Source organism: Heterodontus francisci, chromosome 8, assembly GCF_036365525.1.
Source record: "Heterodontus francisci isolate sHetFra1 chromosome 8, sHetFra1.hap1, whole genome shotgun sequence".
Classification (NCBI taxonomy): Eukaryota; Metazoa; Chordata; class Chondrichthyes; order Heterodontiformes; family Heterodontidae; genus Heterodontus; species Heterodontus francisci.
This window is the reverse complement of record NC_090378.1, coordinates 21,976,693-21,999,609: the sequence shown is the minus strand read 5'-3', so window position 1 is coordinate 21,999,609 and position 22,917 is coordinate 21,976,693. Positions and strand designations below refer to the sequence as shown.

The 22,917-nt window shown below is 43.8% G+C and overlaps 1 protein-coding gene across 5 annotated transcripts in view; it reads left to right on the top strand.

Annotated features, from left to right (window-relative positions):
• Window positions 1–22,917, top strand: part of tgfbr3 (transforming growth factor, beta receptor III) — a 234,838-nt gene that overhangs the window by 185,673 nt on the left and 26,248 nt on the right. For 4 of the 5 annotated variants that reach the window (XM_068036762.1, XM_068036763.1, XM_068036764.1 and 1 more), the window contains exons 9-14: window positions 11,260–11,573; window positions 12,522–12,674; window positions 15,127–15,252; window positions 16,580–16,759; window positions 19,369–19,677; window positions 20,511–20,640. In XM_068036762.1, coding sequence (XP_067892863.1) covers window positions 11,260–11,573; window positions 12,522–12,674; window positions 15,127–15,252; window positions 16,580–16,759; window positions 19,369–19,677; window positions 20,511–20,640 — 1,212 coding nt within the window. The remainder of the gene's footprint in view (window positions 1–11,259; window positions 11,574–12,521; window positions 12,675–15,126; window positions 15,253–16,579; window positions 16,760–19,368; window positions 19,678–20,510; window positions 20,641–22,917) is intronic. The other variant, XM_068036765.1, reaches the window with a different exon arrangement.

Here is a 22,917-nt window from a genome sequence, read left to right as displayed (position 1 = left end):
AGAAGACAAGTCGCTTCTAACCATAGCAACATGAAAAAAATGATCTTTGCCTCTCAACAGAAAATCAACATTAAGTTGGCAAGAGGCACTGATGTGCTGCAACAAATGTTGGCCAGAATATGACCGGCTGCTGAAGATACTCAAAATTCTGTTGCTTATATTAGAGCCTTATAAACTTAAATTGTAGGTCAACTTGTTGAAACACATAGTTCATCTGACACTTATCATGCTATATGAGTAAATTATCCCTGTGGGACTAAATAGTTAATTAAAAGGAGTGAAGCTGTTTTTTTTTAAATTGGTCATCACATTCCCCTGATTGTCTCTGGAAGTAACTAAAAATCAGACTTCTTAAAAGACCCAGGTTGTAACATAATTGCGAGAGTGTTAGCATGATGTTTCCTTGTTCAGAAAGTTATTTTGGAGGAGGAAGGAGGAGACTGTGCACACTGTTTTATAACGTCTGGAAAATGGGTTCACGCTCAGCAGAAACTGGTCATGTAAAAGTCTCTGCTCTCTTGCTGTGGGAATTCTAAATGAAATGAATTTGGACAATTTCATCCTGATTCTTAGTAGGTTCTTGGACACTTTCAACTCAGTTCTCTGTAAGTATGGATTTACGGCATGAAACTGCGATATAATAGAATAATTGGCATAAGTCAGTTGTAGTCTTGCTCATGGCTGATCTAAACAGTGGAACATTCAAACTGATGCATTTGTGTTGCCATTCCTGAGGTTGGATTTCAAATGCACAACATGTTGGGTTCAGAGATGTAGCTTCACTCTGCATTTGATATGTCCTGGGAGTCCTTGAAGCTGATGTCACTTCCAAAATTGGCAATACTTAGTTCCCCAAGTCTGAAATCATTATCTTTCAGTGTGGGCTGGCACTCATCACTATTTTATTATGAGCTACTCTGTTACCTAGCTCATACCTATATACTGCTTGCACAATGCATTCATATAACAAGCCTCTGCATTTGCCCCTTAGAACCCACCTCTCGTTAACATACAAATAATTTGACTGCATGCTGGCCTCGAACAAATACTCCCTGTCATTTCCTCATAACATGAGTGAAGAATCAGGTAGGGGAAAGGCTGCAAGAGAGGCTGATTGAGGAACCAAGGTTACTTGTGCTAAAACAACATGTGGCTTTAACCACTACAACAAAAATTAATGGGGTTGTGGAGTTGCAAAGAGCAAAACCAAACTAAGGGGGCTAAAATCAATAACCCCCGAAAACAGACGGGGGGAGGGGCGGGAATCATGGCCAGAATTTTATGTCGGGTCAGAAGCCCCGCCCACCAGCGTAAAAATGTCAGTGGCGAGCCCACCTCCGCCAGGCCTGGAAGCCACACTGTAATTTTACGTGGCCCAGGCCCTTAATTGGCCCCTCTGAGGCAGGAAGTCTCGCATCCAAGAGCTGCCAGCCAATCAGCAGGCCAACATGGACAAGGCCCCGGAATACAGGTAAGTGTGTGGGGCCTCGCCAGGGACAATTGGTTGGGTCCCGGCGAGGCGGTTGGGGGGAGGAGGGGTGTAGGGGGGAGAGGAGGTGCTCTAGTGGGAATGGCTTGTGTTGCGGGGGACCCTTGGGCAAAGGGTGTCCGATCAGGAGGCCCCCTCCCCCCTCAGCCCGCAGCTTTCTGAGCTACTGAACCGTCACCTGCTGCTGGTAATTTTCCAGCAGCAGCGGGAGGAGGTCCTTAAGTGGCAATTAATTGGCCTGGCACCCCCCCTCCCACCTCCCACTCAATTTTACACCCCTCCCCCCCCCACCCCCCACACACCTCCAGTCCACACCTGCGGGGGCCACAAAAGTCTGGCCCATGATGTGGTATTAACCTGTACTCATTGCGTCCGTGCAGGCAGCATGCTAACTTCATATTGCCTGCTAATTTGCACAATCACTGAATGTAACCAACACTAAACATGCTATTAAGTGGCCAGCAGCTGAGCAGGGGGCCCAATTTTGTGTGAGGCTAGCACCACTTAAAGCTAAAGTAAAGACAGAAAAAGCTGGAAATACTCAGCAGGCCTGGCAGCATCCGTGGGGAGTGAAAAAGAGTTAGCATTTCAGGACGATAGTTTGCACCTCTTAAAGGGAGCAGGGGTGCGTATTCTTGCTGGAGCAGGTGCTGGAGCTGTTTGTGGAGGAGAGTCTGAGCGGAAAGAAGAATGAATTATGTCATGACAGTTGAGAGTGTGCTCCAAGGTTCTCTGACGTCACACTGAATACAACGTTCCTGCTAACTTTTGTTTCCTGTACACGGCCAGCTTGCTGCACTGTGCGGCCCCTTTAGGATTGACGAGCAGCTGCGCATGAACACATCTTAAATAGAACATTGCGTGTGCATGGTCTGTTAGTTCTCTGCATGGCACATTCCTGATTGCTGTGCACCCGCGCATCTTAGAAGGAACATTAACTGGACGCCTTGGTGAAGGAGCTGGAGAGAAGTCCTCTATCTATAGGGGTCCAGAAGGTCCTTCAGACAGACAATAGGAGCAGATATCCGTGGCAGTGAGTGGCAGCAGTCAAGCCCTGAGGACTTGGGTGCAGTGCCGCAAGAAGTTCAATGGCCTCACATGAATGGTCAAAGTGAGTGAATTCATCTTCAAATGCCTTATCCCACCATTTTCACCACTAATCTCTCAAACTGCTCAATGCACCACACCTCCATAACTCACCTGCAATCTCTATCGATCACACCAACCTGACATTCATAGTTTCAACTCACACTGAAGCACTTAGACTGCTGTTAGCCTGACTCCTCGGACTGAATTTTACCAGCCCATTGGGGACGGGCTGGGAGGTGGGAAGGCTGACAAAATGGTGAGGGAAGGTGTCTGGTGCGTGCCCATCGTCTTCCCACTGCCATGCCATTTTGCCAGCAATGGGAGAGGTGGCAGACACCCATCCGCCCAGAGCCCAATGACCCACTTAAGTGGCCAATTAAGAGCCTCTTTTGCCTTTGCTGGCATCTTACCAGCTGCTGGGGGCCAGCCACAACAGGGTGGGGGCCTCCTCTTTGGGCCTATAGAGGGGACCCCTGGGATGAATGGTGTCACCTGCCCTCCACAACCCCCCCCACACCCCCACCCCCCAACCGCACCAGGGCCTGTCTGACTGGCACCGATGGCTCCCAGATCCCACTTACCTAACTTTGAGGGCGCACAGCCATCGACGTTCCATCATCCTCCAGGTGCAGCCCCAGCAGTGGCCGCCACTGACTGGGCTGGCAGCTCTTGGGGGTTGGCCGACATCCTTAATGGGGATAGCAGCCCCAGCAGCAGGCACTTAATTGGCTGCTGCCAACAAACTGCGGCCCTCATCCCACTGCCAGCTGATGCGGGGGTCACATTTCCCCCTCATCACCCACACTTTTGGTCCTGGTGGTGGAAACCTTGCCGCCTACTTAAAATCCAGCCTCACATCTCACAGCTTGCATACACTGCCAGTTATTCAACCAGGCCAGGTACATCACCCAAGTAGATCACGCTACACTTACCCACTTCTCTTGCAGGACAAGTTACACATAAACTGAGGCAGAAGGAACTCACTGGCGGGGGACAGGCACGGCAGCATGTCCTTACCCTGATGGAGGAGATGGTGGTCACGGTCATTGAAATGTGGCTGATGCCCACAATGATGATGGCATCCTCGTTCTAATTCTCTTCTCACATCCCACTTGCCCCTCATCCCTCAATCTCTTCTGATTTACAAACTGCAGATGGTGTAAACATCCAGCTCTTGCTTGCCCTCGCCCCCCCCCAGTTCTCCCTGTCCTTTTTTTAAATTTGTTCATGGAATATGAGTGTTGACGGCAAGGCCAGCATTTGTTGCCCATCCCTAATCGCCCTTGAGAAGGTAGTGTGAGCCACCTCACCACAAACCTACCCTTGTGCTTTTCTCCTTTCAGACATACAAGAACCACAAGCTTGCCAGGCAGTAGTGCAGGAGCAACAAAACACTGATCGAAAAGAAACACCATTACTCGCTGCCACCAGAAAAGATAACTGGCAGTGTGTATAATATAGAGGATACCATAGAAACGAGCTGTGCACATAGTGAGACACTGGGCACAAGTGGCCTGAAGTCAGGGCAGGGGACAAGAGTAGCACAGGTGCCTGCTTGCTGGAGGGTGAGGTCATATAAGAGTTCAGTTGCAGAGGATAGAAATGAGGACTTTGATGGGCGAACTACAGAAGAAAGCTGATGAGTATACACAACGAAATGCTTGGTGCATTGGCAGTCCAGCCAGAAGGCCTGTGAGCAATGTCCAAGAGAAAGGACACCAACTTGGCACAAGGAGTTGCGCAAAGCTTGAAGGCCTTCCTTTCCAGCATGGAAGTGATGGCTAACTCCATTAGCATGCTTGTGGACCCAACCCTGATGCAGCACTGATGTCTCAGCTTCTATTACAGCACAAGCAGAAGCCACCCACTGTCTGCAGTGATGGCTCAGACTTAAGGTCAGCTTTCTGCCATGCAAGCTCAGACTGCTGCCAATTTTGCTAAGGATACCAATGTTCAAAGGGGCTTGCAGGATGTCACAGCAATCCAATAACCTGTCCTCTAACAGATTACTAGAATTGCTGAGGCACCGCCCCAGGGGCATGGCGGTGATTCCGTGAGGTATGACCCTGCTGTCCTCTCTCAGGATGACAGCATTCATGCTCCCACCATTGCCATTTAGCCAGGATCCTTGCTATTGCTTGCCAAACAGCCAGCCCAGACTGTTGCCACCCATGGGGAGGTGGTGGCATAGTGGTAATGTCACTGTACTAGTAATCCAGAGCCCAGGCTAATGCTCTGGGGACTTGGGTTCAAATCCCACAACAGCAGAAGGTAAAATTTGAAATCAATTACTAAAATGTGGAATTAAAAGCTAGTCTAATGAGGAGCATGAAGCTGTTGTTGATTGTTGTAAAAATCCATCTGGTTCACTAATGTCCTTTAGGGAAGAAAATCTGCTATCCTTACCTGGTCTGGTCTACATATGACACCAGGCCCACAACAATGTGGTTGACTCTTAACTGCCCTCTGAATTGGCCTGGGTAAGCTACTCAGTTCAAGGGCAATTAAGGATGGGCAACAAATGTTGGACTAGCCAGTGACCCCCACATCCCACAAACGAATTAAAAAATAGCCAAGATGGTTCAGTCCGAAGCTGGGATTTTTAGGCCCAGAGCTGCTCAAGGTTATCCTCCAAGGCCATCTGCAGTTTCCTCTACTGAAAGACAACAGCCATGCTGCAGCAGTGTATAGGAACACGAGAACAGGCAAAGGGACACGGAAGAAAGGCACTAAGGAAATGCATATGGGTGATCAGTTGACGTTTGTATGCAATATAGCATGGTTTGATTTATAAATTTGATTTGAAATGTTTATTTTGTGTTGGCTTTTATTTTTGCATTGTGCCCAGCGGATACTGTAATGGTCAGTAACATAGGGGAAGATAAGTTGTGGGACTTGGTGAATGGGGAGTTGGGGTTGCTTTGACTGGTATCGTAGTTAGATGAGTCATTCACAGACAGCTTGACCAGAAAGGGGCTGTGTAAGTTACCTCCTCCCTTCCGCCTACTGCTGAGCTGGTTGCCATATAGCTAATGGTAGGGGCAGTGCCCTCATGATGGTGAGGTTGAGAAGCATAAAGCAGACTGCCGTGAATCTTGACTCGGACTTTATCATGCACTGCAGGCTTCTTTCAGAGCGGTCCAGGCAACGGATGCATTGTTTCAGCACCCTACATTTCTTGTAGTAGCCTGGCTTTCGTTATATGCATAAATAAAAGCAAAATACTGCAGATGCTGGAAATCTGAAATAAAACCAAAAAGTGCTGGAAATACTCAGCAGGTCTGGCAGCATCTGTTGAGGGAAAAGCAAAGTTAACATTTCAGCTCTGTGACCTTTCATCAGAACAGGCAAAGGTTAGAAATGGAATAGGATTTAAGCAAATAAAGTGGGGGTGGGGCAAAAAAGAACAAATGGGAAGGTGTTGATAGGACAGAGGGTCACTGAGAATAACTGACAAGGAGGTCATGGGCAAAGGCAAAGACAAAGAGTGTTTTAATGGTGTGGTGAAATGGTGTGCAGAAAGGGTGTTATATGACCGAATAATGAAGCCCTAGCCAAAAGCAAAACATGAAAAAAAAGCGTAATGATGAAACAAACTGCAATAAAAAATATAAAGTAAAACTAAAAAAAAGGTAAAACTGAAAAAATAAGGGGGGCCCATCATGCTCTGAAATTAATGAACTCAATGTTCAGTTCGGTAGGCTGTAGCCTAATCGGTAAATGAGGTGCTGTTCCTCACGCTTGCGTTGATGTTCATTGGAACACTGCAGCAATCCCAGGACAGAGATGTGGGCATGAGAGCAGGGGGGTATGTTGAAATGGCAAGCAACAGGAAGCTCGGGGTCATGTTTTCGGACTGAGTGGAGGTGTTCTGCAAAGCGGTCACCCAATCTGTGTTCGGTCTCCCCAATGTAGAGGAGACCGTATTGTGAGCAGCGAATACAGTATACTACATTGAAAGAAGTTCAAGTAAATCACTGCTACACCTGAAAGGAGTGTTTGGGGCCTTGGATAGTGAGGAGAGAGGAGGTAAAGGGGCAGGTATTAGACCTCCTGTGATTGCATGGGAAGATGTTGTGGGAAGGGGACGAGGTGGTGGGGGTAATGGAGGAGTGGACCAGGATGTCGGAGGGAACGATCCCTTCGGAATGTTAACAGCGAAGGGAAGGGGAAGTTGCATTTGGTGGTGGCATCATGCTGGACGTGGCGGAAATGGCAGAGGATGATCCTTTGGATGTGGAGGCTAGTGGGATGGAAAGTGAGGACAAGGGGAACCCTGTCGCGGTTCTGAGAGGAAGGGGAATGGGTGAGAGCAGAGGTACGGGAAATGGGCCGGACATACAGATTGTGTGACCACTTGTGGAACACCTCCACTTAGTCCAAAAACATGACCCTGAGCTTCCTGTCACTTGCCATTTCAACACACACCCCTGCTGTCATACCCACATCTCTGTCCTGGAATTATTGCAGTGTTCCAGTGAACATCCATGCAAGCTTGAGGAACAGCACCTCATTTACCGATTAGGCACACTACAGCCTGCCGGATTGAACATTGAGTTCAATAATTTCAGAGCATGACTGGCCCCCCCCCCCCCCCCCACTTTTTTAAGTTTTACCTTTTTATTTTAGTTTTACTTTGTATTTTTTATTTTTATTTCATTTTAGTTGGTTTCATCATTACACTTTTTTTTAACCATGTGCCTGCCCACTTTTTTCATGTTTTGCTTTTGGCTAGAGCTTTCATTATTCTGTCATTTTAACACCCTCTCTGCACTAACACTTTGTATTTCAACACAGCAATTACACACTCTGTCTTGGCCTTTGCCCCATGACCTCCTTGCCAGTTATTCTCTGACCCTCTGTCCTACCAACACCTTCCCATTTGTTTTCTTTTGCCCCACCACCCACTTTATTTGCTTAAAACCTATTCCATTTCTAACCTTTGCCAGTTCCGATGAAAGGTCACTGACCTGAAACATTAACTTTGCTTCTCTCTCGACAGATGCTGCCAGACCTGCTGAGTATTTCCAGCACTTTTTGATTTTATTTCATTATGTGCATGCTGCTCATGAGTGTGTGGGTTGCACACTGGAGTCATGAGCCATGTTATCAAAGGATATCTCTTTTGCCCAGTAGCACCCTCTGGGCTTGTCATGGTGGCTCAAATGCAGATGGTACAGTGGACTGCCACAGAAGGCATCATTACTGTTGCCAAGGTACCAGGCATTGGCAAGTATGATATGCTATATAGTCGCGCACTAGTAGCACATTGAGGGAATGATACGCCTTTTAGTTGTAGTACATCTCAGAGTTAGCATGTGGCGCCCACAAATTGACATGCATACAGTCAATGGCATCCTCCACCATGGGGAGGCCTGCAATCCTCATGAAGCTGCATGATCGCTCCGCCTGCATCTCTCTGTCAGGGAATGAAATGTGTTCAGCTCTCTTCAAATATAGAACCTCAGTGACCTCCCTTATGTAACAATGGACGGCAAACTGGCAAAGATAGCCTGCTCCAGCCTGGAAGGAGTCCGATACATGAAGGTTAATAGCCACAGTCACCTTCACATCCACTGGCAACGCAGTCCTCGCTCTGCTCTGAGGTTGCAGTTGTAGCTGCAACAGGTGGCAGATTTCAGTGAGAATGATCTTACTGAAGCACAAGCATATGACACACTGTTCCTTGCTGAGCTTCAGGTAGGAGAATTGCTTCCTAAACACCCTGAGCTGATGTGGTCTCCTGTTGAGAGCCCTTCACCCCCCTCCTCTCTCTCCCAGCAGCCTGTCCTGCTCTGTGTGTCGCCTCTGCTCATTGTTTACATCATGTTGTAGTCCAGAAAGAATGCACACCACTGCACCTGTGTCTTGGAGCAAATGATTTATGCAGAATCCTTGAAGTCAGGACAAATTCCTTCTGTACCTACCCTACCACTCCCTGTAGACTTCAGCAACTTTAGACATATGACATGTAGAAGCCCGCCAAACACTTCTACAGTCTCAGCAACAACCAGTAGAAATCGATCAGCGACTAATCTGAAAGTAGTCGATGATCCCTTTAAATAGCAGTGATTGGGGGGTTGGTGGGCTCCTTCCTGCTGTTAAGTCTTTCCTACTGTTGAGCGTGTGTTTAAGAGATGGCATTAGCTGGAGTGTTGAGCTCCAAAATTGCAACACTGGCATCAAGTTTGCACTGCACACTGATTGGCGTCATGATCTGCCTATTCTGCATACTATGGCTGGATGCTCCCTGCACATTCGTTAACGCCCTCATCAAAATGGCAACCAGCATGGCTCGCACCAGGAGTGTGTGCACACACGCCATGGATGCCATTTTGGTGTCAAAATGGCACTCATAGTACCAAAAAACTAGGTGCTAAGGAGCCAAATTTCTCAGCCTAAGACTTTGCATTTTCTTTTACTGTTCTCCCGTCCATTCTCATCTTGTTGTCCAGCTTTTTTTCTTCCTGCCGCCATTTTTCTTCTGTTAATTGCTTCTTTCTGTCAAAGTACACATTCTACACTCTCTTTCACCTTGTGTCTATAACACATGTGGCTGGTAGGGAGTGTACCCTTCCTATATCAAGAGTGGCACATATGCAGTTGGACCGTTTTCTGTGCAACACTACAGTGAGGATGCCTAGGCTATTGGCAATATTACATAAACAGGTCAAGTGGGGAAGGAATCAGGACTTGAGAGCAGAAGGAACAAGCCTAAAAGGTGTGGAAGCAAACATTGCTTCTTATTAAGAGATGATGCACCATCCTTGAACGTTCTAGCTTTTTATTTATTCTCGGGATACTGGCAAGGCTGGCATTTATTTATTGCCCATCCCTAGTTGCCTTTAGAAGGTGGTGGTAGACCACCTTCTTGAACCACTGCAGTCTGTCTGGTGAAGGTGCTCCCACAACACTAAGGAGATCCTGGATTTTGGCCCAGCAGTGATGAAGGAACAGCAATATAGGTCAAAGTCAGAATGATGTGGGGCTTGGAGGGAAATTGGAGGTGATAGTGCTCCCATGCTTCTAGGTGGTAGAGGTCGCAGATTTGGAAGGCTCTGTTGAAGAAGCATTGGAGAAAGTGTGCCCTGAAAGAACTGAAAAGTCTATAAAACAACCTACTCCATTGTAAAATGTGTTTTTTTAGCAGTCAGTGATCAATAAAGGACCAATAAGGCAGAAAGAATTGGTGCTTGTAAACATTCCAATGTTAGAGGCTCAGTTTTTTTTTAAAACATAGTGATTGATTGATTTCCGCAGCACCTCACACCTTGCACAAAATCTTGCTCCACAGGAATTGCTCAATAGGAAATTATGTCAACAATCCCAGTCTCCATAGTGGTATTATCAGCTTGTTCACCTGTATTACAACTGAAAATATATTGCAAGTGCAAGTCTACTACAGGAAGTACTTGCAGAAAAATTAGAATACAACTGCCAAAGACTTGCTTTTCATTTGAAAACCAGCACAAGAGACCTTGTAATAAAATGAGAAACAATTTATTTTTTGCTCCATGATAACTGCAGGGCAGTATGAATGCACAGAACTTGCTAATTTGTATTTCTTTTATTATTGACGGCACCAGTGAATGCTTTCATGGATGCTAGAAGTGCCATTCTGTGAAATAGTGGAATTTCTATATGTGAAAATATAGTTGTTGCTGGTTTGGTAACATTAGAACTTTGGCATTTAGCTGGAAGACTTAAATTTGGATCCCGTATGTAACTGACTCATGTACTTGGCCTTTTTCTTGGCCAAGTCATCTGGAGAGGAAAGCTAGCAATTCTTTGTCACAGCTTATTGATAGGTTGCCTAAGGCACCATTGGTACCATTCAAGGAAAATTTCCTAAGTTGGACCATCTCATGCTCCTATCTTGGGCAGATACAGTAACAGACTAACTTAGGAAAAGGAGAAGAATAAAAGAAGAACAAAATACTGTGGATGCTGGAACTCTGAAACGGAAAGTGCCAGAAATACTCAGCAGGTCTGGCAGCATCTGTGTAGAGAGACCTGAAACGTTACTCTGTTTCTCTCTACACAGATGTTGCCAAACCCGCTGAGTATTCCTGGCACTTTCTGTTCTCATTGAAGAATAAAAGGGAAACTGGTTTTCTGAAATCCCATTTAAAAACCCAATTATGTAAAATGAAATTGAAAGATGAATGGGTTAAAGTAGACTGAAGTATGATATTAAAATAATTCTAAATGTTGAATTCTTTAATTTCAATCTACATATGTGATGCAAACCCACATAGGTTCATTCCAGTCTACCAGAAACACTGGAGAAAGCCTGCATTGTTCAAATTGCATTTTTGCGCTATGAAATGCATTGTAATAGTACAGTAATGCTATTGTTACTGTTTCATACTATGATATTAAATAGGACAATAGTGTTATGTTCCAACTGTGCAGAATCTTTATTTATTAAGAGGCGGCACTGCTTATTAGTCATTTGAAAATTGGCACACGGTTATTTAAAAAAATCAAATGAGGCAAATCTTATTTCACTCAGAGCATTCTATAGAATACCAAATATTTTTGGTGTTCAATGGAGTGCTCTGAGTGAAATAAGAAGATGCAGTTTTATTATAGTTATAATTTTGCAGTAAATTAGATCTTGAAAGTGAAAACTTTTAAGTCAAGACTGTTTATTGACTCCTTCCTCTTTTCCCCCATAGCTGAAGAAGAGGAGATGGAATCTTTTCTTCCACCAGAACTTTCAATTCTGAGAGAGCCATTGCAATCATCTGATCAGCCATTTCCTGGATTTTCAGAAGCCTTTCGATTCCCATTTCCCTTTGACCGAGACGATTATGACAGAGTGGACACAGCTCACAAGCTGCCACAAAGATCCCAGGATAGTACATTTGAAAAACTGATGAGAAATGGATTACCTGAACCGGAAGAGATTCAGACTATTGACAATGTGGTCCTATCTGTTCAATGTATGGATGAAAGAATGATAGCTGCAATTGAAAAGAACAGCTTGCAGGTTTGTTTATTTATTTAGAGATACAGCACTGAAACAGGCCCTTCGGTCCACCGAGTCTGTGCCGACCAACAACTACCCATTTATGCTAATCCTACATTAACCCCATATTCACTACCACATCCCCACCATTCTCCTACCACCTACCTACACTAGGAGCAATTTACAATGGTCAATTTACCTATCAACCTGCAAGTCTTCGGAGGTGGGAGAAAACCGGAGCACCCGGCAGAAACCCACACGGGAGAACTTGCAAACTCCACACAGGCAGTACCCAGAACTGAACCTGGGTTGCTGTGAGGCTGCGGTGCTAACCACTGCACCACTGTGCCGCATATTGTTTCTGCCATTTGCGATGTGTTTGTAGATTTTCAGGCACAGTCTTTGGCTATCCTAACTAATTATAGGTCTGACTTTGTTCTTTGCTGCCGAAACACAAAATGGTTAGTGCAGCTGTTATATTTGAGCATGCACCTTGAAATAAATTACTGCTGCTTCCCATGACATTTTTTAAATAGGTACTATATGTTTGCTTAAAAAAAAAGTTTGATTTTCAGCTTCTCTGTCTCAAATGAATGAGTTCGTTTCGGGAAGTATCATTTTTAAAAAAATCATGTTCACCATGACATTTGCAACTTTGTCTTATCTGTGGCCAGAAGAGTTATGTTGTCTTCCAGAATTCACTGCTTGCTACATTAGTGATGTCCGTATTCCCCTGTACAATCCCATCAACCACACCACAATACTAGACTCGAACTGCTAATACTATAAGAATCAAACATTTATGAATTGTCAGGTGCAAAGCATCCATTGTTCTAACACCAGTGCAAATGGATTGGATTATATTCATAATATGGACATGTTTAATCGGAGGGGGAGGAATTATTACAACTTCAACACACAACAAGAATATTGTGTATTTTTCATATGTATTGTGACCTTTTCCTGTAGATTGATGCGTCTGCAATAATGCAAGTTTCTCTATTGGATCCAAAATGCAAAGCAAAGGAAAACTCTACACATTACATCTTGGAGTCTTCACTCACTAGCTGTGAGACTTCTAAATACTCTGCTACAGATGGTTCCACCATTTATTTGAACTCGGTAAGTAAAACAATAGATAATGTGCCTATTTTAAATTTGTTTCAAATGATTGAAGCTTAATTCATTTCCCATCTTCTTCTTCCAAATATCCACCAGTGGGCTATTAACTCCCACTGAAGATAAAACTGTTCAATATTTGTGCTTGGGGAAACATTATTTAAAAAATCTTACTTCAGTTTTGTATATTCACCAATGTATTGGATGTTAGTTTTCTGTTTTTTCAAATGATATGCTACATAGATGTTATTAGTGAGAAGAACTGTGAACAATTGTGAGCAAAACTGTTTCAGCTGAACAAAATAAGTGACAGCCATTTGCTGGTTCATTCCTCAGGGCAACGCCTTGGCCAATCAGAGTCAAGCTCCCTGGTTTAAATTTTAAACAAAGCTTGGCAGTTAACTGTCAGTCACCGTAAACTACTGCATTCTCCAAGGCAACGCCTCTACCAATCAGAGTTCACTTGCCAACCAATCAGCACTGTCTTCTCATGCAATATAAGTTGTTGTTTTCCCTTACATTGGTTATTCTTGCATATTGTCCTGATGAGTGCAAGACAAAAAGCTTCGACAATATGTCTCTATTTTCAGCAATTACTACATTACATGGTAAAACTATGTGCTGAATTTTGCGGAAGAAGGATCAAGTCCCTATGCCGGGGCCAAAAGGGGGCGCCGACCCCACTGTGGCGGGACCCTGGGCCGGCATTTTGCCAGCGGTGGCCAACCAACAAGCCGCTACCGTCCAATTGAGGATGGCAGCCCGCCCCTCAGAGCAGCCAGCCCATTCAGAGGGCCGGCAGCTCAGCAGTCTCGGCATCGCCACTGCTAGCAGTGACCACTGCTGAGGCTGCATCACGAAGGAGAGGGCACCTCAATGCCGAGGTGTCCTCGAAGACAGGCGAGTATTTTTTTGGGGAAGCCAAGGCCAGGCAGGCAGGGCCCAGTGATTGGTGTGTGGGGAGGTTTTTCTGGCAGCATCACCTTGGGTGGGGGAGGTTATTCCAGCAGCAGCACCTTAAGTACGGGGGCGGTGGTCATTGCCGCCAAGGAGCGTCCAGCAAGGTGGGCCCCCAGGAATCCGCTGGAAGGTTTCCAGTGTTTACCTGCTCCCACCACACAGCAGCAGCCCATCCTGACACTGGTAAAATGCTGGTGGGATTGGGAGGTGGCCCTTAATTGGGCAATTAATTGTCTCAGTGGGCGGCCGTCATGCTGAGGTTCCTGCCAGTGGCAATAGGCCATGGCAGCGGGAAGATATCGAGCTCCCTTCCTGATGCCTTCCCCCACCATATTGCCAGCACTCCATCCTTGCAGCCCATCTCCAAAGTGCTGGGAAAATTCAGCCCTATTGTTCTTCTTTCCAGTTGTTCCAGGTCAGCTCAGAAAGAGAATGCCAGAGATACTGTATAAGAGTCTGAAACAAATGGATGCATAGAGGATGAAAGAAAGTATTAGAAGTTCATTGAGTGAGAAAACAGAGAGAGAAGTAAAATAGAAACAAAGAGAGACGGGTGAAAAACAATTTTTCCGGCATTCTGCACATGAAGTGGCATCTCAATACTTTTCATGGTGGGTAATAATGGACACAGAATGGGAGGCAAAAAGAGGATAAATGGAAGTGGGGAGGATTACTAAAGATGCTGGGCTGGATTTAGTCATTATTGGTGGAGGTCCCGCTGACAGGCGGTCTGCAGGACCCCAGAACTGCACCTTGCCAGTGGCGGCCACTTAATTAGCTACCAACGGGGCAACTGCCTGTCCCCAGGAGCTGCCGGCAAATCAAAGGGCCAGCAGCTCAGCAGTGCCGCTGGGAGCGGTGGACACTGCTGGGACTGCACCTGGAAGAAGCGGGCGTGATTGATGGACAGTGCCTCACAAGCTGGTAAGTGGGGTCTGGCACCCCCAGACCCCAGTCAGGCAGGTCCCAGTGATCTGGGAGGTTGGGGGAGGTGTTCTTGGTGAGGGCAGGCCATTACTGCCAGGAGGATCCACACCCCCTGATCCTGCTGAGAGGTCGCCAGGCTAAAATGCCAGCGGCAGAAGGAAGAGGCCTTTAATTGGCTTATGGGCAGGAGGGGCGTCCGCCACCTTCCCTGCTGCTAGCAAGATGGCATGGAGGTGGGAAGATGATAGACCCACCCACTGCCCCCAGCCCATTCCCAGAGGACTTAAAGCATGGATCTTAGGAGTTGGCATGGCAAAAAGACTGATGGAACAAGTTATAAATGGCAGGGACATAATGACAGAGTGGCCACTGACGGAAGATTGGCATGTGCATGAAATAATTAATAGAATGGTGTTGGATGAACAGAGAGTGTACGAATTTGAGACTGAAACAGATTATAGAAAAAGGAAGACATTTTCCTGAACTTGGTGATTATAAGTGGTGCTTTGGAAGATAAACTAATACAAAATGATTTTGCTAAACCATTGAAATTTTCCCTGGCTGATAGATCCTGATGCAACTAGAGGACCCTATTGAAGGAAGCGGATGGTACAGTGATAATGAAGAATCAGGAGACAACGGCTTCCCTGGAGATGGCGATGACCCAATTGGAAACAGACCTAAAACTGTTCTGGTACTCTGTGCAATGTGCATAGTATTTTTTTATTTACATTCTGAAGCACTTTGTATAAGCAGAACAGGTTAGAGTTCATAGAAATGTGCATATTTGCAAGGCCAACAGCCTTCTCAAATTCGCATTCCTACAAATAAAAATTCATATTACAGTTAATCCTTGAACTGCTGACCATTGAATTTGTTCTAACTTTAGACAGCCCCTGTTTATTGTGCAGATTGAGGACTAATATTACAGTTTTGGTTTTCAGCAGCCATTACTATCATAAATAGTCTGTTAATGAAGAATGAAATAAAAATCTAATAGGTTATTTTCTTTCTCTTTTTCCATTGATAGTATGATAATGATAAGACAATTTCCATATTTATTAAAATATGTAGTGATAATTTGTTTAATTATTTTCAAACTATCAGTTGTGAGTAATTTATTACAAGCATAACCTTTTTACGAGTTAATACATAGCTTTTTGAAATGAACTCCATATTCAATTTTTCATCCACTTACCTTTCATACCAGGGTGCACTTTCAGAGGTACCTCACTCAAATGGGTTTTCTTAATTTGTGCACCTGAACATTGAGTGTTGTAGACTATTCAACTGTGGAGCCTTTGGGAGGATTTTCGACCCGATATGGGGGCGAGAATGGAGGAAGGCGGGTGCATAATTTTGCTGTGGCTGCAGCCGCCCTTTAGAGGGGTTCTCCACAATGGTGGCCCAGCAGCTGTGGCCATGTTTTGCTGTAAAAAAAAAATTAAGTTGCTGAGAGGGTGCCTCAGGGTGGATGCAGCCTTGCTTTCCCTTACCTGCAACAACAGGCTGCTGCTCCTTTCTTGCTGGAGGGCCTCCTATTGGCCCTCCAGCTTCAAGAGCCTGCTCGCCATCCTTAATTGGATGGCGAGTGTGCCCTCTGGCTACTAAGGACTAATTCAGGCAAAATCACTGTGGGGTGTCTGCTCCCAATACAGTGCAGGGTTGGCACCCCCATTTGACTCTGACATCAGGGTCCCAACCCAAAATGCAAAATCCTACCTATTACAAGACTGATCCTATCCTTGCTTGACCTGCATGCATGGACTTTCAGCAGGGTTCCCTGAATAGTGATGAAAATTGTTTAATTTTCCCAGTCTTGGGACATTAAAGAAGTTGTAGCAGTTATAATTTTGTGGAATTTTCAAAGTTGATTATTTGATTAATTGAACATTTTAATCAATTTTCCTTGGTTGCTAAATTACCCCAGAGTCTGTGGTGTCCTAGAATTTGTAGAAACAGTTTAATTGTTGTTGGCAGCTTGCATGGATATTTCAGTAATAACTTCCTTTTTGTTTCAGTTTAACTGTACATACTTCACACCTAGCAAAAAATCTGAAATACCTTCCCATTCTGGTTTCCCTTCTCTGACTCATCTCAACAATGCAACTTTGAACATGGAGCTGTACAACACAGATCTATTCCGCACTCCCTCACAAGGAGTGCACACTGTTTCGGAGAATCGGCCATTATTTGTTGAGGTAATGATTTTGGCACGCTTGTAAATGAGCTGAAGAATTGTGTAGGCTGTGGTTTTAGTTGAACTGTTGCAGTTCTTTTTTTGGCAGTGGTGCATGGATTCGAGTGAACAGATGGTTAGTTTGTGGTTTAAATTTCTTTGGTTTGACAAGGAAAATTGTAGGGATAATAAGTCCAAAAACTATATTGGGGGTTTGACCAAAGGGATTCTTCTAAGCATGACACTGACCATTATTTCATTCCAGTGTTATAATAGTACCTGTAAACTAGTGATTTATCCCACAAATGTTACATTATCCTGCTAATAAAATACTCTGTTTATAGACTATGTACGTTCCTACTCTTTCGCAGAGCTGTTTATTGGTGTGAAATGTACATTCCAAATTACACCCATGTCCATATTTGACAAAATTAATGCAATGACTGAACATTCAGGACTGAATTTTACAGATCCTCCGACATCGGGGTTCGTGACTGGGGAGCCAGAAAATGCCTCCGGGAGAGGGCCGCAACACACCCCGACACCTGGAAGGCCCAGCCCGATATTGCCGGCGGCGGCGAGGCCTCTTGGCGGTCCCCTCAGCCGCTCGACGATGGGGCCCCCATTTACATATGCCAATAAATTAAAATTAATGCATTAATTATACTTACGTTCCCACCTTCTGCTCCAGTGCGATCTTCCTGCTGCTGGCTGGCACTCCCACGCCTTCGGATCCCCGTCCGGGAAACGAGGCACAACACTGGTGAGGAGCAGGGAGGAGGTAAGTTTATTAGTGTGGGGGAGGGGACAGGTTCAAAGTGACATCAATGTTGTAGGGGATGGTGGGAAGGGTTTTAGATTAAAGTTTATGCACTTTGTTTGGGGGGGGGAAGGTCAGGTGGACAATGTAAGTGTTTTGTGGGGGGAGAGAGGACAAGTAATTAATTTTATCATTATTGCGGGGGTTGGGAGAGGGGTAAAATTAATGTATTTAATTTTATTAACTGTACCTTTAAATTTAACAGTAGGGCTCAAAAATGGCATCAGTGCGTGCGCACAGGCAGCTAACATCATTGCTGGGGACAGACAGCCTGTCTCCTCCATGTCTATTTAAATGAGCTGCCGCACTTGGGATAGCAGCGGCTCCTCAACATGCGGACTGCAAAGGCGGGCCACCATTGTTTTCCCTCGCCGCCGATTACAGCGGCAGGAATGTAAAATTCAGCCCTCAGTTGCTTAATGATCTGTTGATAATGCTGTATTTAAATGGATACCCTTTCCCCACAAACTGAAGAGGTAATTTAATTACTGTAATTGTAATGTGCCAATTTCTGTTGTTTCGGTGTGTGTTTGTAGATAGAATGACTATGCATTGCTTCTAGGAGTGGAGAATGAGAGCCAAAAGGACACATATAATCCATACTTTCTCCCAATGGTCAAACCACAATTTCCATAAGGGAACCTATATCACCAATGAACTAAAACTTGCATCCTAATGCATGGCATAATATGGTGCAGGACTGCAGTTACCAGCTTACCAAAACATTTTGCACAGGAGATCACGTGGGTTGCCCACCACATTCTCCTGTCCATTTTAAAAAGCGGTAAATAGCACATTGTCAGACTGTTGCATTCAGACCAGAAAAAGTCAAATTTATATAGAATTTAATGACATTAAACCTTTACTACACTAAACAGTTCAAAAAAACAAAGTTTAAAATCTTTGTAACCGAATCTCTGATTAAATATTATGCAAGCAATTCTCCCCACAGAGCCCCTGTTCACCATCTCAACATGGATATAGGTAAACAAAAAAGAAATTAGTGACACAGGGAAAACTTGTACCTCTTATGCAGTTCTTCTGGGCTTCCAAAGTTCTTAATAGTCAGGCTATCAATATTAATTATTATTGCTCAAGTAATGTATGAACAGCAATCTCTTGGTTGTCTATTGAGACGTTTGATCTGGACAGGTGACCACAACTAAAATCATTCTAAATGTCTGACATGAATCTACAAGTTCACTAACATCAGCAGCATGTTAAAGACATGGTGAACTAATCAAACAAACTAGTTGCTGATCAGACAGTAGCACCAAAATAATGGCTAGCTGCACCTTCACAAAACCAGCTGCCATCTCTAGATGCATTTGTGTATTTCTTTCTGACATCACAACAAAAGAACTTGTGTCATCCACATTATTCTGTCAATTTTACAGTAGTATTAAGAAAGTATAACAGTCGTTTTCTGATTTAGACATGATGGCGAGATGCTTTCATTCCACACACACTGGCCCTTTGCGTAAAGCATTATATTTTTGATCTGAAATTGGGCCCTGTTATTCACGAGAGAGGTGCTCCATGAACTCTCCCCAACAGTAACAATGTAGCAGCAGCCAAGCAGTGAGGGATATTCACCTGAAGGGTCTCCATGATGACAATCAAACTTATGTTTCTGCAAAAGAGTGAAATAGAATAAGGGTGGGTCTTTTTCAACAAAGAGGGAGAAAAAATTTTCCCTATAGAATTTTCTTGCCCTTTAAGGCTGACTGTTGCCAATTTAAAGAAGTTGTAGTGTGATTTAAAAAGATTCTAATGAGAAATTATTATTTTCTTCCATCACATGGATTTAGGTGTCTGTAACCAAATCTGATCCAGAAATTAGTTTTGTTATCCAGACCTGTTACATTTCTCCATCATCGGACCCTGTTGCCTATTCAGACTACACCATTATTGAAAACATTTGTCCGAAGGAGGATTCTGTGAAATTCTACAATTCCCAGAAGCTTGATTTCCTAGTGCCTCATGCAGAAATGGAAAAAAAGAGGTTCAGCTTTGTGTTTAAGCCAGTATACAACATGTCCTTAGTTTTTCTTCACTGTGAAATTACATTGTGCATCAAAAAGGATGCTAAAAGCCAAGGATTTCCTAATCTTCCTAAGGTTTGTCATATTTCTAAATACAAAATTATCTCAACTGAAGAAATTGAGATGTAATACGTTATAGCAGAGTGCACAATGAAGGCTATTAACATAAGTTAGATGTTTCTTTAGAGTGTCAGAATAATCAAATTTGCGCATCTGGGTTCGTAACACCTAAGTTAGACAGTTTTAGGGCACTTATGCAGTTGAAAATAACACTCTCTTTACCTAAACAAATTACTATAGGTTTGCTGATGGGCACTGGTAAAATGATTAATTTGGACCACCAGACTGATTCATGTATTTCCTGAAAGTTTGGAAAATATGTTTTAATCTCTGCAGTGTCTTTTGTGCTTTTACAATTAGTATTCTTTTTCCATCAGTTTTTAAACTTTGCTAATTATGCATTTGTTATACAGTGTGCATTGTGTTACAAGAAAGTTTACTGGATTTGTTTTAGGTTATGTTGTGATTTATTAAATTCCTATTTTACAATAAAAATATACACCAAAAATATTAACTAAACACATATGTAAAGTGTGCAGTTAACATATTTCACGGACAAATTGCTTACTATTTTTATAGAAGGAAATAAATTTAGGTTCATGTTATGGAAACATTTCAGGTAGATCACTTGCCACACATTAACATCAAAAAGTTATTCATTGGCATCAAATATATCAATTCACAAATTTCAGTGATTAAAACATTTAACTCATATTAGTTACTAAAATGTAACCTGACCTCAGCATTGCTGATAACACCTCAGCATTGCTGATAACACATCAGCATTACAGCTGTTAGGCTTGCACATCCTTGACCTCACTTGATTTGTTTATCTGCTGTTGCTGCAGTGCATTCCTCCTGATGAAGCCTGTATAAATGTGAATTTGCAAATAATAATGGCTATGATGAGAAACAGACAATCCTTTACCAAGCCACTGGCTGTTATTCGTGGAAAAATGAATCTACCTAACACACAAGGTAAGACCACTTGGCCATGATAAATTGTCACTAGTATAGGTAGGTGGTAGGGAAATATAGGGACAGGTGGGGATGTTTGGTTGGAATATGGGATTAGTGTAGGATTAGTATAAATGGGTGGTTGATGTTTGGCACAGACTCGGTGGGCCGAAGGGCCTGTTTCAGTGCTGTATCTCTAATCTAATCTAATCTAATCTAAAACTCTGAACATAATGTATATGTGTAGCATACAATACCTGTCCATTTGTTCACGTAATCAGTAGTGTACATTGAATTATGTAATCAGAAATTGCATTTCTTCAGCTCTGGCCCCTTATGCATCCCCCATGCCTTTAGCCCCACTATTGGCAGCTGTAGCTTCAGCTGTCATGGCCCTGAACTCAGCTTCCCTCCCTAAACCTCTGCACCTCTTCACTTCCCTCTCCTCCTTAAAACCTTCCTCTGACCAAGCCTTTAGTCACCTGTCATGAAAGCTTCTTTGGCTCCGTGTCAATTTTTGTCTGATTCTGCTCCTGTGAAGCACCTAGGAATATTTTACTACATTAAAGGGGTTATATAAATGCAGATTGTCGTAGGCATTTTCTGTTTCCTGCGTAATGTGCTAAGGATGTAAGAAACTAATCTACAGAAATTAAATTGTTCAGTAAAAAACTTGTCCTGTCCTTGCCCTATGCTGGAATTATGCCCAGATATGCTTTTAGATCTTCTATTATTATTTGCTTGTGCATTTAACCAGATAATTGAATTGACTAGTAGGAAAGTCATTTTTGCTGTTCTTTGTGGCTTTGCACTATTAAGGGATAAGAACCATGATTTAGGTAATTATTTTCATCAATCTAAGCATAGTAGTCCCTCTGGTAAAAAGAGAGGTAATGTAGTTTAACAATTCGTAACTTGTTGTTAAGTGGAAGCCATTCTTCAGTTGTCCTAATTTTGTGTGAATAAGCATAGGTGGTCACCGTTAGAATATAGTTTCTGACAACAACAATTTGCATTTGCATAACACCCTTAACATACAAAACATCCCAAGAAAAATAACAATGAACAAATGCAAAGCAGTGCAGACCAGGTAGGAGAAGTGACTGAAAAATTGGTTCTCAGAAGGTTTTAAAAGGAGGTCAGAGAATTTGGGAGAGAATTCCATTGAGTAGGGCTGAGGTGACAGAAGAGTATGTCACTATGGTGAGGCAGAAGGAGACGGGAAGCATCGAGGCTAGAGTCAGAAGATCAAAAGGTGCAGGACACAATGTAAGGCTTGAGAAGATTATAAAGGTAGGCAGGAATAAGGCCATGGAATGATTTAAAGATGACGTTGAGAGTTTTAAATTGGATATATCTTGGGCAGGGAGGCATTGGAGAACAACATGGAAGATGGTGAGTGGGTCTTGGTGTGGAACAATTTAGAGTGTATGGATGTTGGACGATAGAAGGCCAGCAAAGAAAGCATTGGTGTAATTGAGTCTGTAGGTGGTAAAAGCTTATATAAGGTTTTCATTGGGGATGGGGCTTATGTAAGGTTTGAGGCGAAAATAAGTGGTCTTGGTGATGGAATCTGAGGTTTGAAGTTCAGGTCAGGGTCAACTATGATATCAAGGTTACACAAGTTTGTGCATCTTGAGTGAATTTTCAGGGAGGGCTTTGATCTTTCCAATACTCAGCTGAAGGAATTACTTACGCATCCTAGACATGATGTTAGAAGGGCAGTCAGACAGCATCAATCGAAAGAAGTAGTGCTGAGGTAGAGTTGGGTGTCACCCTCATAAATCTGGAAGCTAACCCCATATAGACAAGGAACAGGAAGTCACAATGGTAGATACTTGCAGTAGTCAATAGGTTATGATGGGGGGTAGAGGGAGGGTAGGTATGAGAAATCATTGGTGGAGATTTGCTGGCTACATCTGGATAGTCAGAAGTGGAACTTTGTAGATCTGGAGCTGGATAATGGCTTACCATGTTGAGAGGTTGAGGAAGACTCAGAAAGGATAATACAGCATGATCACAGTCATAGAGAGTGTCACTTGTTACTAGTTTGAGTTGTCTTGCTGTGCAATGAACAGAAACTGGAAAGGAGGGATTTGAAAATGGAGTTTTGGGAGTGACGGGCACAAAAGAGAGGTGAGGATTTGTTCAAGGAGCTTTGAGATGGAACAGAAGTTAGACGTAAGGTAATAGGTGGCGAGGATGGATGGGTCAAGAGTATTTTTTCTGAGGAACAAAGAACAGTACAGCACAGGAACAGGCCATTCGGCCCTCCAAGCCTGCGCCGATCTTGATGCC